This window comes from Quercus robur, chromosome 1 (assembly GCF_932294415.1).
Source record: "Quercus robur chromosome 1, dhQueRobu3.1, whole genome shotgun sequence".
NCBI lineage: Eukaryota > Viridiplantae > Streptophyta > Magnoliopsida > Fagales > Fagaceae > Quercus > Quercus robur.
In genome coordinates this window covers 16,927,737-16,946,077 of record NC_065534.1, presented here as the reverse complement: position 1 = coordinate 16,946,077, position 18,341 = coordinate 16,927,737, and the positions used below count along the sequence as shown (strand labels likewise).

Below are 18,341 nucleotides of genomic sequence, written 5' to 3'. Positions count from 1 at the left end.
GAGAAACTGAATAAATTGGATATTAACCCTTTACCGCCCCCTTGCACACGTATCTAGCCCAATATCTGATTCAATTCATATCAGTCCATTAATCGCCACAATTAAAAGGAATAAAATAGCCTCTCTCATTTTCAATGTGGGATTAAATATTTTCACTAACTTCTCATCTTCCATATTCACTTCTACATCTTTACATTTATATTGTAATATTTATTCATTTTAATTAATTAATATTAAAATGCTCCAACAATATCTCGGTTGTAAGAGCAAGGTGTAGGATAAGGTCGTGGGTTCAAAGACCCAATAGTGCGTGTGTAATTACCAACAACAAAAGAAAGAGCATCATTCATCCAAAACTCTATTAAAAATATCCTATCATCTGAACAACCAAGAGAACAAAAAAGAAAAGGTAAAATCTTATATCTGAAACAGTCATCTGTCATAACCTAGTTGACATCCAGTACAGAATGTGTTGATTTAATCAGAGTTTATCTAGGAGGTCATATAATTTGATTGCCTGTAGAATAAAGTTGCCATTGTGCCACTATGATATCCTATTACAAAATGGGAAGGAGATAAGCCAATCAGACAATGACAAAAACCATTTAGTCAATTCAGAAACGTACTCAATTGACAGGACATATAAAAGCCTCTAGTTCTTGAAATCCAAGTTTTGAAGTTCAAGGACGAGTCATTAACAACTATGAGGAGTTGTGTGTTATTATTGGTTGCAATGATCCACCTGAAAGCTCAGTCAATATAGCTGAGAATAATTTGGATTTAATTGCTGAGAATGAAGCAGTGGTTGCTGAGGAAACGTACTATAATGAGGTTGACAATGCAAAAGATAAAGGAAAGTACATATCTTGGACAGATGAGATGGATCGATGCTTAACACAGTTGCTAGTCCAGCAAGTGATGTTGGGAAATAAGCTTGATAAAAATTTTAAGCCTGTAGCTTATATGGCTGCTCTTACAGTTCTCAATGAGAAGTTTGGGTTGGACTTGACAAAGGAAAACATAAGAAACCGGTTGAAGACATGGAGAAACAGTATGGACTTGTTAAGGAACTCCACTCCCATGGTGGGTTTGAGTGGGATGAGAGATATAAGATGATTGTTGCATCTGACTCTGATTGGAATGAATACATCAAGGTACATTTTTTGTTCCTTCAAAGATTCGGTGTTTCGAATGCAATTTTTTCAATCATTTATGTAGTTCCACCATTGCAGTTCAATGTGCAACTTCTAAATATGATGATAAGTTCGCTTTTCAGTCTCTTGGACTCCACCGGTAAAAATATTTGGATGTAATCTCATCTTTGTAAATGATCAGACTTGAGTGTTGTTGGATGAGCCTATTTTTCCTGTTGTTTTTAAATTCCAAAAATTCTTCTCCCTTTTTCTTTTTTCTGATTTTTTTTTTTTTTTTTTTTAAGTAAAAGAAAAACTGAAACCTAACTGTGATTATGGAGTGCTGAATGCACCTTTAGAGAATGATTTTCTCCAGTTGCGTTAAGACATTCTTAATCTTTTCAGATTCGTATTTTGTCATGCATTACTTAATTGATGTGTACAAATTTCAGAGGTATCCGGATGCAAGGCAATTGCGAGCCAGGTCTATTGAAAATTATGATGACTTGCGAATAATAGTTGGCAATGAGGCACCAGATGGACATTGGTTTGAAGCTGGTGCCACACTTAGACTTGAAGGCAATTCTACTTTCAACGATGAAGAGCACATTGAAACCCCGGTACAGATGTTTGCTAATGAAGAAATGTCACATGAAGATACTAGTGATGGCATGCAAGGTTCATCTCAGCAGACAAGGGCTGTTGAAGAGGAGGCGTTCAAGTGATGTTATGTTAAAAATGATGAGTGCCATGGCCGCAGATATTGGTAGAATAGCTGATGCATTGACGGAAAATAATAAGACCGTGTGCTTAGATGAACTGTTTGAAATGGTACAAACAATACCTGGCTTTGATGATGATCTTATTATTGAGGCATGTGAATATCTTTCTTTTGATGAGAGGAGGGCAATGATGTTCATGAAGTTGAATGAGAGGTTAAGAAAAAAGTGGTTATTAAAACGTTTGCGTGGTCAGGGTAATTAGAATGCATTGTTAATTTTGTCGATATATAATTCTCATTTTGTGAATGGGTTGATCATGAATAAAATATTCATTTTTCCTATCGTAGATTTCTCTCCACTTTTATTGGATTTTTGGTTGCTGGGACTGGATATGAATTGATTTATAGCCCATTCTTTCAGATCTTGGGGGTTTTCTAGATTAGTCTGAAGCTAAAACCAGGTCTTTCTAACAAAGCATGTAACTTTTGTGTGTGCAGCACAGCTTAGGGACAATTTGGTGCTTATAAAACAAGTTTATATCAGTTTGCGATGTACACCTATTGGACTCGTTTTGATGAGCCACAGCCTAGGGTAATTTCTTATTTCTTAGAATGCAATCACTTGCAGCACTTATTTTCATTACATGGGCCTTTCTACCCAAAATAATAACTTAAAAATGCGTTTATCAGAAGATTACCAGAAGGATAGTTCTCTGATTCCAATGCTCAACTTAGAGTGACCTGCATAGCATGAAACTTAGAGCATGTTCAAGCTTAGAATGATGACATTATATTCTGCAGATCAAGACAGATCAACAGAGTAAAACTTGATAATGCATGATATGTCGTATACAAGCTTATCTAAGTTCATGCTACTATATGACATGTCATATTTAATATTGCATCTATCTTCCCGGTTAAACTACAAGTTGTCCACTTTTGTATTTATCTCTTGTGACATGTTTGGATGGAGGGGGGAATGAGGGGAGTAGAGTAGAGTTGACTAAAAATAAGCTAATTTTGTACTAAATTTACTCTACTCTACTATACTCCCCCTCCCTCCCCCTTAATCCAAACGGACCATTAGTTTACTAGAGTTAGTTACAGACAGTTGTTAAAGAGGATGCGTGTTCCTTGTACATACCCTTTTCAATTAAAAAAAAATGAGAATAGTGTTTCATTAATCTTCATTTCTCCTGCTAGTCGAAGAGGTCTTACCTTTCCCATAGATTTTCCAAAAGGCGGAGAAACTCTTTCACACTGTTTTATTAAACAGTACTGCCCTTTCCAAAAACTACTCTATGTACTCAATGATTTAAGACTTTGTGTACATCGTGATTGGTGGTACTGCATGTGAACTGAACCTCTTTTAATCACTCCCCTCCCCAACTTTTCATAACCATCCAACATAGAATAATAATGGCCCAACCTAGAGAAACCCCCCCTATGTTTCCACCCTTCTTCGTATCTCACAGTTCAAGGAAAAAAACTCAAATTTGCTTTGCCTTCATACAGACGCACTGCACTTTCCTTCTGTTTTTTTATCTCTGGCTTGCTGGCTGCAGTTGTCTCTCTTGCGAAATTTTCAAGGCAAGGACAAGGTGCTATGAATGCTAGCTGACAATGCCTCATCCAAGTCTCTCAATTTTGTTTGAAATAGGAGACATGAATCACAACAAGGACAAGCTTAATAAGCTGGCATTTGTTTCATGGATGCGCTGCATGATCATATGCTTCTGTGAATCACGTTTCTCCCTTAACATGTTAAAGCGCATTCAAGTCTGTGAATCAGTAATCAGTTGTGCACCAACTGAACCTCTATTAATATATATATCCCACTACAGCCCACTCCTCCCAACGAAGAAGATAGAAACACTCAACAATGGCAAAACTCAGCCTACTACTTGGACTTCTCATCTTGTTATTCACCCCTTCTCTCTCTTGTCCTGAACATCAAAAACAAGCCCTTCTTCAATTTAAAGCCTCTCTCATCAATGCTACTACTACTTTTTCACCAAAAAGCCCTCTTGCTTTGTTAGAATCATGGAATTCCAGCTTAGATTGTTGCCACTGGGACATGGTCAATTGTAGTTCTCGCTTTGATTCAAGGAATGTGGTTGCTCTATATCTGGAGGACCTCGTCTGGTCGAAGGAGCCCATAGTGTTGTCTTCCACCATCTTGACACCGCTCTTCCACATTAGAAGCTTGACGCACCTTGTCATGTCCTGGAATCAAATACAAGGAGAATTGCCAGGTGATGGCTTCGCCAATCTGACAGAATTGGTTCATCTTGATTTGTGGAATAATGCCTTCAATGGCTCCATTCCTTCTCAGCTTTTTCACTTGAAGCATCTTCAATATCTTGATATAAGTATAAATTCATTTCAGGGGAATATCCCTAAGGAGATAGGGAATATGACAAAGTTGGAGCATTTGTTTCTTCGCAGCAACGAATTATTTGGGGAAATTCCATCTTCAATTCTGAATTTAAAGGAATTGAAAACAATGGATTTGAGTTACAATTCATTGTCAATGGAAATTCCTGTTGATATTGGCAATCTAGCCAACATGACCAATTTGGACTTGAATTGCAACAAGCTCACGGGTACAATCCCATCAACCATGCAGAATTTGACGAAATTGGAAATACTTCATTTGGAAAGCAACTTGCTCGATGGAGATATTCCATCCAGGCTGTTCAATATCAAGGGCTTAAAGAGCCTTCTTCTTGGAGGAAATAATCTCACTTGGAATAACAATGCAAAGATGGTGCCAAAGTTTACGCTATCTGAGTTGTCTATGAGGTCTTGTGGTCTTACAGGAGAAATTCCAAGTTGGATTTCTACACAAAAGACACTTGAAATTCTGGACTTGAGTGAGAACCAGCTAGAAGGAATGTTCCCACAATGGCTTGCTGAAATGGAGGTTGGAACTATAATTTTGTCAGATAACAATCTTACAGGTTCTCTCCCACCTCGCCTCTTCAACTCTCCAAAGTTATATGCTCTTTCCTTGTCCCGAAACAACTTTTATGGAGAACTTCCAAACAACATTGGTAATGCCACTAGACTTGGGATTCTTACGTTGGCTAGAAATAATTTTTCAGGTAAGGTTCCTGAATCCATCTCCAAGATTTATGGCCTCTATTTGTTGGACCTGTCAAACAACAAATTTTCTGGCAACACTTTACCAGATTTTAGTTCCAACGTACAACTCCAAATCATTGATTTTTCTTCAAATGAATTCTCGGGTGAAATTCCAACCAATTTTTCCCAAGAAACTATAATTCTAGCTTTGGGAAAAAATAAGTTTTCTGGTAGATTGTCTAGAAACTTGACTAATATGAGCAAGCTTGAATACCTAGACATCCATGACAACAAAATCAAAGGTGAATTGCCTAACTTTATCTGCCAAATCTCCACCCTCCATATTCTAATTTTTCGAAACAACTCTCTCCAAGGTTCAATCCCTATTTGTATTTCTAATCTTACCAGCCTCCAAATTCTTGATCTCTCAAGCAACCTTCTTGTTGGAGAAATCCCTAAAGAGTTTGGGAATCTTGCTGGTATGATTGAAACACCTGATGGATTTTCGTATTTTAATGGTTTTGGAACAAATTATTACACCATTGGCACCAAGATTAATGATATGATAGTGAACTGGAAGAAGTCAAAACAAGGTCTATCATTTGACAACCTCAAGAACTACTCTTTGTTAGACTTGTCAATGAACCAACTTTCTGGTAAAATTCCAACCTCATTAGGAAAACTGAAGGCTCTGAAGCTTCTCAATGTCTCACTTAACAATTTTTATGGGAGAATACCAGCAAGTATTGGTGATTTAAAAAATCTAGAGGGTTTGGATTTGTCACGTAACAATCTATCAGGTTCAATGCCACAATCACTAGCAATGTTGCTACAACTGACTATTTTGGATGTGAGTAACAACAAGCTCACGGGTAAGATTCCAATTGGTAGCCAGATGGATACAATGAATAATCCAAACTTTTATGCCAACAATAGTGGATTGTGCGGAATGCAAATTCAAGTGTTATGTCCAGAAGACTCATCATCAACAAAACCACCAGTGGTTGAGAGAAAAGAAACATGGTTCTCATGGGAAGGAATGGTGATTGGATATGTGGTTGCCTTCTTTGTAACAGTGGCAATCCTATATCTAACTGAGTATTGTGTACCTGTAAAACCTCTGAATCACCGTAGTCAACAAGGAAGACAAAAGGTATAAATTTAAAGTGTCTTACAAGTTATGCATGCAGTCTATGGTCAAATAATAAAATCCTAGCTTTATAAAGGTTTTCAATTCAAATGTAAGAGGCAAACTAGCAACTAAAACTAAGGTTAAGAACACCGTTTAGAACAGGGTGTCATGTTATTGTGGGGAATCCCTTTACAATTATTACAGATTATTGCTTCTGGTGTAGTATAATAGATAGTGAGGCTTATTTGTTATTTTCTTAGTGTTGTTCTATTTTTGTTAAGCAGAGGTTTTGTTTGTTTGTTTGCACCTCGTTGCAAGTTGTGTGGTTGCTTGTTAATGTAGGATTATTGATGCTGAATAAAATCTTGCTTTTTCATTCAAAAAAATATTTGTCATTAAATTTGTAGAATAAGGTGAGAGAGCAAATGAAAAGGAATATATAAGATATAACAGTAACAATAACCAAGTCTTAGTCTGAAAAGATATCAAATATAAAATCCTCACAAATTGTTCGCCCTCATTGTACGATTCCCTTTTACTCTTCTTTTTCTTTTTTCTTTAGGCAAAAGATATAAAAACTTTAGTCATTTTACAAATGTTTACAAGAAACTATTCTCTTCATCATAGCTTATACAAAATTGGAGATTGAGGTACTAGTTCCTTATAGCTTTTGTTGTTGGAGTTCATACTGGCATTTCATCTTCAAGATTACATTTGAACAATGGGCTTAAGTTGAAATTGCAAGATCTTCAGATGATGTTGTAATGTTCCACCAAGTTGTTTGGAACTGTTGGTTGGTAATTCTGCAGTTATGTTTTTTTGTTTCACATCACAGATGCGACTTCTCTCAATTGGTTAAGGTGGCATAGCCCATTGCAAACCTCAATGGTTTACTAAATGAGAATGCATGTAGCAACAATGATGGTTTTGGTATGTTCTGTATGATTTGTTGATGGTAACAATGCTACTAAACAAGAACAAGTAAATATATTTTTAATTTTTTAACAAATAAATTTTGTATTAAATGCTAGCAGTAAAAGACTCAAAACCATGTGATAAATGGCTAATCTAAAATATCAACATTATTTTTAATTTTCACCATAATGATTGTTCCTTTTACTAATCTATATCTATATATATTTGAAAACTGAAACGTAGAATTTACTGTTACTAAGCTCATCTTGCACCAACTCATCCGCTGCATCATTGCTAACATAATAATTTGTTTTCTTATTTAATTTTTATTCCTAAATCTTGTTGACAATATTAAATATATAAATATTTTTTGAGAAGATATTAAATATATAAATAGAATAACTTTGTACATTCATCTTGGATAGTTTTAATTTTATATATAATTTTGTCTTCACGCATTTATCTACTTTAATTTAGATATTTATAACTAAACAATTTTTGAGGTCTAAAAAATCACAATATTGCACCAAGGCCCAAAACAGCACAAATGATTGCACTATAGAAAGAAAAAAAAAAGTAAAGTATTTGGCCCTTCAATAAAGAAAAGGGGGGGGGGGGGGGGAAGCCCAAACCCATTAAGAATCATAAGGAAGAACCCAAATCTATGAATGGATAAGTTTTAGATCTCATGAGACAAAGGGAAGATGAAAGCCCATCCTACCAAGGACAAAAATCTCTGGGGAGCCCAGGGAAAGAACTGGGCCGGGATACCTGAGGATTCCTAGGAGCCTGGGATCCTCGGACATGCAGTAAAGCCAGGGTGGATTAAGACAGTTTAGGGGGGGATCCAAGAAACACAAGGAACAAGGACAGACATGTCCCTATCTGCCACCCAATGATGCAGAAAAGAAGTTAGAGGGCCTGGGAACCAGTAACTCATGAACAAGAGCCTTGGTACCTCGGGGAACCCATGAAGAAGAACCAGAAAGGGAGGAGACTTGCGATCTTTCGGCCTAGCAGAAAAGGAATCATCTCACTTGGAAAAAATGACAAAAGGGAAGGTAGCTAAAAGGTGGGTCTGAAAAAAGTGGAACCTAGAAACCTTGGAGAAGGAAAGAACAAAAAACCAGCCTTTTAGGACCCCCAAGAACGGAAAGTCAGCAAGAGACTTTTAAAGAAGAGATCCTAAAAGAATAAAATAATGAGAAATGAGGAAAGGACCAGCCACTAATGATGCTAGCACAACAATGGCTCTGGTACCCAGGGGAGCAAATGGAGGGAATCAGTGGTACCTCGGAAACCCTAGGATGGCACTATAAAAAGGGCAGTAACCAACAGTGAAAGGGCATTTAGCAACAATGAATTAGAGTAAAATCATTGAGAAAACTCTGTTATAATTTAAAAAAGAGAGGGAAATACTATCCGGTATCCTCAAACAACCGCTCTGTGATTTTTGAACTTATTTGAACCTTGTAACACGTCCTAATGAGCATAGTGTATTACACAATTGATCTCCCCAATGTTGAACTAATCAGTTCTTTAGGTTGGGAATCCGGATTCAATAGGGATTACTATAACGCCCCAAAATCATAAGCAATAAAAGTCTATTTAATCTGAATAATCAATAAAAATATCAAATAAAAGAAACCAGAAACCTTAAACCTTATCACAAATGTCAGAGTTCTAATTCACCAAATACAAAACATCCTCAAAATAATTCTCCAATACAATGTTTAATACCATAAAAATAATAATAAAATCCTCAGTTCCATAAAATAGTTCGTAACTGCTGTCTCCCAAGAATCTCTACTCCAATAATCCCTCTAATGTATCTGTAATGGGAAATAAAGGGGGGGGGGTGAGATAACTTAATAAGTGGAATTCCATAATATTGGGGAGTGGGAACAAACCTTTCAAATAAATAATTCTTACAACAATTTCATAACTTGTAACTCATCAATATTTATCATCAAATACTTCATATATATATATATATATATATATAAATATCTTTATATTGGGAGTCATCATAATATATATATATATATATATATATATATTAATACCATCACATAAACAATTTTCTAGGCTTTTATCATGGTCAACGTTTACGCCCTGACAGGGTTGTGCTATCACCTTTTTGGGACTGGAATCTCCTTTCATCCCCTTTCTTAAGGATGGCTCCTTTCAGATCTAAAAGTGCGCTCTCCCTTGCTAAGAAGCTTCCTTTTTGGATCCTCAATAATATACTCCCTTGCTAAGGAGCTATCAAATGTGCACTAACCCCTTTTCTGGGACCGTCCCTTACTAAGGACTAACTACAGTATGATCGTCCCTTGCTAAGGACTAAATACAATACTGAGCTTTTAATCACGACTTGCCATAGGTTTTCAAAACACATTTCAATATGCTCACAAAAATAATCCCTACATAATTCTCAAAAATATAAAGATATATTCACGCATGCAAGTTTAAATAAATTCAAGTTGTCCCACAAGTTTTTTCATAAAACGAATAGTCAATGTGCACATTAAACATTTATAAAATATCAATTCATATATAAAATATCAACATGTTTCTTTGATATAAAATAGTTTAATATCACCACTTACCTCTTAATTGCAAAAATAAAGGAAATCAACCTCCCTTAAATCACAACAATTCAGTAGAATTAGAACTTAGCAAAACCAAAAATAGGTTCACCAATACACAATTTCCCACTTAAAAATCTATTTTCACACTTAAACGGTTTTATCCTAAACAATATTGATATATCCAAAATTCTTCATTTATTCACTTGACTATCCAATACACTTTCAGCTTTGATCAGATTTTTTTGGACTTAAAAATGCTGCTACCTAATCTGATTTTTCCACTGATATAATCATGGATATTCAAGACTTCAAAATGGCCGAATAAGGGAAATCTCATCAATCTACAATTCACATCCTTTCTTGTCATAGCTATATCCATCACCCTAATCTAATATAATAATAACCATAGGACATCCTTTCCCATAAAATACAAATAAGTGGGGGGTTGTTGAGATCAGAACATATGCTTAGAATTTCCTTTTTCCTTTAATATATTGATAGGTTAGACTTTATGAAGTCATGCCTATTGTCCTATTAGCTACTAAAGCAATTTCAAGCACAATTCATCCCTGAAAACATGGGACTATTTTCTAGTCATAATCAGGTTTTATTTTATTTTTATTTATTAACATGATGACAACGTTGAATTTTCAAGTCCACACCTACCCCTATGTTCAGTGCATCACAAAGACTCATATACACAGAAATTCTCCATCCTAGGTGTGTGATATATCAATAGCCCTTAAGCTAGATAGACACTTGCTAGGTATCACATAAATACAAGAACCCAAATAAAGAGGAGAGCTGACCTGATTCTCCTACACAGCTGCAGAGAAGAGAAGAAACAGCTCACTCGTATGTTGTGGCTGAAAACAAAAAGAACTTCTTATGTACATACACGTGTAACTTAAAAGGTAAAAGACTAAGGTTATCAAGGCCCATATATTTACTTATGCCACCTCACTTGGGCTTCATATCTCATAGTATTTATCTTATTTTTAATACCTTAGGCCCAAATCAATTTAATCCATTTAATTGTAGGCCTCCTTTATAATTTACGCATAATAATTAAATTGGTATAAAAATTATGGGGTGTTACAATTATTGCTTCAGTTCCATAAGTCATTGAAAAAGGAGTTTCCCCAGGAGTGTACCGCGATAGGTCCATAATACGTGGGGCAACTCATCCACCCACCTTCCTTTTGTGTCATCTAACATTTTCTTCAGTCCAGACACTATGCCTTTATTTGCAGCCTTGGCCTGCCCATTCCCTTGTGGATAGGCAGGAGTAGAATATCTATTCCTGATCCCCAACTCTTCACAGTATCTTCGAAAGGCCTTACTATCAAACTGAAGCCCATTGTCCAAGATCAATGTGTGCGAAACTCCAAACCTGGACATTTCTCCATATAAATCTGTTAGCATCCACGTCCTTGATGTTGGACAGAAGTTCAGCCTCTACCCACTTAGTGAAATAGTCTGTCCTGACGTGGAGCCATCTTCGGTTTCCTGTGGCTTGAGGAAATGGACCCACTATGTTCAAACCCCATTGAGCAAACAACCAAGGACTAGAAAGTGGGTTCAGAACCCCTCCTAGTTGATGAATATTTGGGGCGTACCTCTAACACTGGTAGCATTTCTTAACATAATCCTGAGAAGTTTTCTTTATGCTCGGCCACCAGTACCCTTGGGTAAGGGCTCCGTGGGCCAAAGACCTCCCACCTGTATGGCTCCCACAAATCCCCTAGTTCAATTCCTCTAACAAGGGCTCCACTGCCTCGAGATGTACACACAGTAGATACGGCTCCGAGTGAGAGTGTTTATACAACTTCTGCTCTTCGGACAACCAATAACGTGAGGCCTTCCTGTGTATCTTTTCTGCCTCGCCTTTTACTCGGGTAACATTCCTTGCTTTAAAAAATTTACCAGGGAGTCCATCCAACTTGGTCCAACCTGGATACTATGCACTCCGACCAAGGGCTTCTCTATAAAGCTAGGATGGACCATGTCTTCAACAATGATGACCTGTGGTAGATTTGATCCCAAAGAAGTTGCCAGCATAGCCAAAGAATCTGCATGAGAATTTTGTCCCTTGGGGATTTGCCTTAAAGTGAAGCTCTTGAAACGGGACTGATCCTGTCTAACCTTAACAAGATACTCATGCATGCATTCATCCCTAGCTTCAAACTCACCACTAACTTGCCTAACAACCAGCCGAGAATCTGAATACACTTCCACAACTTCTCCTCCTAACTTTTTAACCATAGTCATCCCAGCCAATAAAGCTTTATACTCAGCTTCATTGTTCGTGGCCAAAAAACCTAAATGAAGTGATTTCTCCATCACCAGCTTCTCCGAGGTTATCAACACAATTCCTATTCCTGATCCTTTTTGGTTAGCTGCTCTGTCCGTGTACACCTCCCAGGTGGCAACAGCAGAAACCGAGACCATCATAGCCTCTACTATTCCTTTCCTATCATCGGCCATGCTTTCTGTAAACTTCGCCACAAAATCTTCCAAGACTTATCCCTTTATGGCAGTACTAGGCATGTACCTAACATCATATGCACCCAACATGGTCCCCCATTTAGAAATCCTACCCGTGTAGTCCGATTTTCGTAGGAGAGCTTGTAAAGGGAGCTGGGTAAGCACCACCGCGGTATGTGGTTGAAAATAATGTGGAAGCTTCCTCGTGGCATGTACAATGGCCAACACCGCCTTCTCCAGGGGTAAATAGCGTGTCTCAACTTTATGCAAGGATTTACTAACATAGTAGATGGGTCTTTGTACTCCACTCTCATTTCTGACCAGAACCAAACTAACTGGGTAATCCATGATTGCTAAGTTTGCATATAATATTTCTTCCTTCTTGGGCCTAGAGAGGACAGGAGGGCACGACAAATACTGTTTAAGTTCCTCAAAAGCCAATACACACTCCTCGGTCCATTAAAAGTCCTTCCACTTGTGAAGAAGTTGAAAAAATGGACGACACCTATCTACTAACCGGGAGATAAATCTATTCAGAGCTGCTGCGATCCTTGTTAACTTTTGTACCTCTTTGGGATTCCAAGGGGGATGTAAATTGTTAAAGGCTTTAATTTGATCGGGATTGACTTCAATTCCTCAGTGCATGATCATGTAGCCTAGGAACTTTCCTGAGTTGACCCCGAAAGAACATTTTGATGCATTTAAGAGCAGTATGTGTTCCCGCAATACTGAAAATACCTCCCCTAAGTCTACTAAATGCTCCTCAACTTGTTTGGTCTTTATCACCATGTCATCGATATATGCCTCCACATTTCACCCAATTTATGACTTGAATATTCGTGTCACCATTCTTTGATATGTGGATCTTGCATTTTTGAGGCCAAAGAGCATCACCCGATAATGGTAATTACCAGTAGGAGTTTTGAAGGCAGTCTTTTCTTGATTGGGTAATGCTAAAGGTATCTGATGATACCCTTGGAAAGCATCCAAGAAGTTCATCCTAGGATGTCCACATGTTGCATCCACCAATTGGTCAATTCGAGGAACGGGGAAGGGATCCTTCAGGCAAACTTTATTTAGATTCGTGAAATCTACACACATACGCCATTTTCTTTTTTTCTTCTTCACCACCACAATATTGGCTAGCCATTCAGGATAAAAGATTTCCTTGATTGCCTCTGCTTGCTTAAGTTTATTAATCTCATCTCTTACTGCCTCAACGTGCTCTTTTGACGAGCGCCGAGGTGGTTGCTTTTACGGAACCGCATCTGAATTCACATTCAACTGATGACATATAAACTCTAAATCAATCTCGGGCACGTCATAAGTGCTCCAGACAAACACATCCATATTATCTTCCAGAACTTTCACCACTGCTTTCTCTAAGGGTGGCAACTGAGACCCCACTTGAAAGTATCTCTCTTCATCTTGACCAATTAAAACCTTTTCCATTTCCTTAGACAGCACCCCCTGTGACTAGGTCCCAATTCCTACTTCCGGACCCTTTGATTGTTATGGGATTCGCTCCTCTTTTGCCATGGCTTAATCCGCAGGTTGCCATGTAATGGCTGCTATCAAACACTGTCTAGCCATTGCTTGAATTCCAACTAATTCCCCAACTCTCTCCTATGTGGTGTACTTAACTTTCAAATGTAAGGTTAACGAAACTGCTCCTATAGCATGAAGCCATGGTCTGGCCAGGATGGTTGTGTAAGGAGAATAAGTTTCGACTACAATGAAGTGAACTTGCACCTCCTCATCCCTAGCCTATACAGGTAACCTTATCATCCCGCGGGGAATTACCAATCTCCCATCAAAGCCCACCAATGGTGAATCATACTTCTCCAAGTCCTCGGGCCTGGGATTTAACCCTTTATACAAGTCCAAGTACATAATCTTCACTCCACTTCCCTAGTCTACCAGGACCCTTCTTACATCATACCCCCTAATCCGAATGGTTACCATCAAGGCGTCATCATATGGCTGGAACGTCCCCTCCTTATCTTCCTCTGAAAAACCTAAAGTGGGCATAACCACCATTTTGGCCTTTTTGCAAGCCTGGCTCCTGTCTTCTAAGTCGGGACCCGAAACCACAGACATAACCCTCGTGCAAGTTCCAGCATCGCCCTTGGGATTAGAAAAAATGACATTAATTGTGCCAGGGCTAGCCGAGGAGCTCCATTCCTTTGATACCCAGTTTCGGGCTATCCAAACTGACCAACAGGTTGGTGCAAGAACTGCCTCAACTTCCCTGCCTTCACCAATTGACCCAGATGATCACGTAAAGTCCTGCAATCTTTAGTTGTGTGTCCTTTTTCCTGATGATAATGGTAGTAAAGGCTCTGGTTTCTCTTGGATGGGTCCCTACCCATTTTATTGGGCCATTTGAAATACGGTTTATTTTATTTTATTTATCTTTTCCTTTATTTGATAGATAGGCTTTTTAGACAACGAACTAACCACCTAAGCACCTGCAGACGATGTCTGGTTGGGGAAATCTATCCTCGGCCGGTTACTATGATATCCTCCTCCCTGAGGATCCCTCTTTTAAGGAAAAGCCTTCGCCTAGCCCTTTCCCTGGGTCTAATTTTCCTCTACTCGTTTGTACTTATCAATGTGATCCATAAGCTGGGTCTAATTTTCCTACTAAGGGCAGACTTCATTGTTAGTGACTTTTTCAACTCATTTTCCTTTGGAAGCCCTACCTTAAAAGTTCTCACTGCCACATCCTCGAAATCCCCATCTATTTCATTGTATGCTTTCCAATATCTGTCCGAATAGGTCTTGAGGGTTTCACCTTCCCTCATCACCATAGATAACAGAGAGTCTAAAGGCTTAGGGACCTTACTACACATCATAAATCTAGCATTAAATGCCCTTGTCAACTCCTCAAAGGACCTTATTGATCCATCTTCCAAAGCATTAAACCACCACATAGCCACAGCTCGAGGATGGAGGGGAATATCTTGCACATAAGGGCTTTATTGCCAGAATGGACTGTCATCTTCTGATTAAAGTGGTTCACATGCTCTATGGGGTCGGACCTTCCATTGTAGATGGTGAATGTTGGTTATGAAAACTAGTGGGGAAGCCTAGCCTTGTTGATTCTCCTAACGAAGGGTGACTTTGAGATTTGACGAAGTGCCTTACTCATTGCATCATTCCCCATGCTATAGTAAGATGACCCTTGCCCACGCTTGAACTTTCCATTTTTTAGTTTATCTTGGTGTGAAGATGCTGAGAAGGACTCACTATATGGGGTTCTAGACCTATGGCGATATGAGCGATCCTTACTCTCCTCTGATCCATCACTTGATGGGGTGATGGACTCCTTCTACCATGCTCCCTTCGCCGCAGTTTCCTGCGCAAGTGATCTATCTCAAGTTTCAGTTTTCGCGTTTCCTGCCCATGCGAAACATGGCTCCATGTCCTTGAGTGACTCCTCTCAGTATGCTCTGTATGGTAGGACTCTACCATAACACTTGGCGTATGATGTCTGTATCTCCTTTGCTCCATATTAATAAATTGATTTTCCCATTGTGAACCAACAGATTCTTCCCTATTCTGTTCTAGGTAGGCCATGGCTAATAAAAAACAAACCCACAACAAAACCTTGTTTCTCACAGACGGCATCAATTGTAAAGACACAAAAATCTAGCGGCCCAAACTCACTTAGAATAGTGAAATTTGTGCAATCCATTTAGGCCCAAACCAATAGATATTTGTAAAGAGTGAGGTAAAACAAGTTGGGTTTAGCCCAAGGATTCAGACAGAGAAGGAATGAACGAAAGCCAAAGATTAAGTATATAAATGGTTCTTTACAATCTCGCCCAAGGATGTACACTATTCTCTCTCTCTCTCTCTCTCTCTCTCTCTCTCTCTCTCTCTCTCTCTCTCTCTCTCTCTATTCTTGTTCTCATCTCTTTCTTTCTAATTTATTCTGGGATCCCTTCATCTGAAAGTCCTCTTTCTTTATATATTCCTAACCTTATTGCATCCTAGCCCTCCATCTACAATCCCCCAGACTCTCCTTAGGACACTTGTCCCTTTAAACTTCTGTTGAAGGTGGTAGAAGAAGCTGCTTAGCTGTGAATTCTACTGTTCATGTCACTTCCTCATCAATGTAGCTGATAAAGCTGTTGCCAGTCATTTAATGCGGAGGCAGTGGGTGAGCTTTCACTTGAAACTTCCTTCACCTACCTTGACTCTCTCTCTGAACACCATCCTCTCCATTCGACCTTCCAGGAAGTATTTTGTCTCTTCTCCTCCTATCCTCGGGTGAATCCCCTCCTTGGGCTTAGAATGGTTTTATAATGATAATCATAGCTTATTGTATCCTTCCTCGGTCCTCAGGTCCCCACAATTATTATTATTATGATATTTTGCTAATAATTGTTCATTTTATAATCTTTTTGGGTGGAAAAATTTGTAGTTTCTACAGAGAAATAATCTTAATAGATTATAAACAACAAATTATTTTCCTAATCGATCAAATTAATCATTGTTTTTTTTTTTACAAAACAAATTAATCAAATCAATCATTGTTAAGCAGTGATTGATATGAGATTCTGAAAAGTGATAATTAATATGACATTTTGTTTTTTTGTGAAACATCTTCATATAGGTATGTTTTGATTCGATGTATTTTTATTAATGTATTGAGATAAGTAATGTATTCAAAAAGAGAGATCATAGTTATACTTTGCATACTTCAAATGAGATAGATTGATTTGGGATTAAAAAGATAACATTAAATAGGATGCTACAAGTTAAAATTTTTTAATGGTGGGAAAAATCTATTTTTCTCAATCGTTTCTAAATGTGATAATTGGAAAATTTTAATCCACACTATATGCTATCACTAGCAAATTGGCTTATAATATGAGTAGATGAAAACCTTAATAAAAATAAAATAAAAAATATATAATTTTTTATTTGTAAGGAACACAAAATTCATTACTTATTAATTTTTTATTGATAACATAGGAAGCACTATGGTGAAAGGGAGAAATATGCTTACAATGAGCTCACTTTGTTGTAGGAAGTAAAGCTTTTGCGATATAGTTTTAACTGAAAAGCTCTTTAGCGTTCTGAATGTTTGGCAAATTATAGTGAATAATATTATAAAATTATGAATTTATAAATAATGAAAAATAGTGAATTGTAGAACCTTTTCTAAAAGCTCCAAATTTCAGCTTTTGCCTTAAAGTTATTTTCAGTTTGAAGGACCCCCCTTAGAGCTCTTTCAGCAGAAATTTCCAAATGCTTAGCAATTTCACCATGAGCCTCACAGATCTTAAAGCAATTCTCTGGTAGTGTTAGACACAATGTCAAGAAACTCATTCATGTGGGAAATACTTCATTTTTAATCCCAAAAAAGGGGAAAATTACGATTTACCCCTTGTTGGTCCTATAACAATTTGGTTCACAAACTTTCAACTACTACATTTGACCCCCCAAAGTTTTGAATAAAATGAAATCATTAGAGTTTCTTCCAAATTAATAATTTTTTATTTTGTGGTCAAATTTCCATTTACAAATTACCTCCTTTGTTTTGATTATCACATGGTACTACACCATTTTTGATTTGCCACGTTTTGACCCCCTAAAGTTTGGATTAAAATTAAATCGTTAATGTGTCATTGGATAGAACCTTAACCATTTTATTTTGGGGATCAAAATGTAGCAATTGAAAATGTTGTAGTACTAAACTGAATTCTAACCTCCCCCCCCCCCCCCCCCCCAAACAGAGACAGAAAATTTGGCTTGCATTTAGTTTCTTTTTGAAGATCAAGAGAAGTGAATGATGTGAAGCAACGATGAGAAAAAATAAATTTGAAGTATCCCATCACATTCCTGAAAGAGGAAGACAACTAAACAGTGGTTGCAACGGCTAGTTGAGCAACATCTATTTTTTGAATTAGTGAAGCACGCAACGACACCATTTGAGTTAGTGAAGCATGGGTCTTATTCTGATTTAGTCAAGACGGCAGCGTTTCATTTAAAGAGCACGACGTCGTTTTACTTAAACCAACACTGCTCTTCACTAACAATATGCAGAATTCTTATCCTTATCTACTTTCAGATATTTTCCCTGTAACAAACTAGATTTTTTTTTTTTTTGATATCAACTAGATATTTATTCCTTCCTTTAGATTCTGTTAGAATGATTAGTTACAAGTTTGTTAGGATTTAATCCACGTATATTATTATGAAGTCCTATAAATAGATACACAGTGTATACTTCAAAAGATCATTGAATACAACTTCGA

The 18,341-nt window shown here is 37.5% G+C and overlaps 2 protein-coding genes across 2 annotated transcripts; both read left to right on the top strand.

Moving 5' to 3' along the window:
* Nucleotides 1-1,040: 1,040 nt before the first annotated feature.
* LOC126724743 (uncharacterized) lies at nucleotides 1,041-1,858 on the top strand. Its single transcript, XM_050429153.1, has 2 exons — nucleotides 1,041-1,154; nucleotides 1,586-1,858. Exons 1-2 carry the CDS (start codon nucleotides 1,041-1,043, stop codon nucleotides 1,856-1,858), a joined length of 387 nt encoding a protein of 128 aa, XP_050285110.1.
* Nucleotides 1,859-3,736: 1,878 nt separating this feature from the next.
* Nucleotides 3,737-6,100, top strand: LOC126724617 (receptor-like protein 46). The gene has a single exon (XM_050429081.1). It carries the CDS (start codon nucleotides 3,737-3,739, stop codon nucleotides 6,098-6,100), a length of 2,364 nt encoding a protein of 787 aa, XP_050285038.1.
* The last annotated feature ends 12,241 nt before the right edge of the window (nucleotides 6,101-18,341 follow it).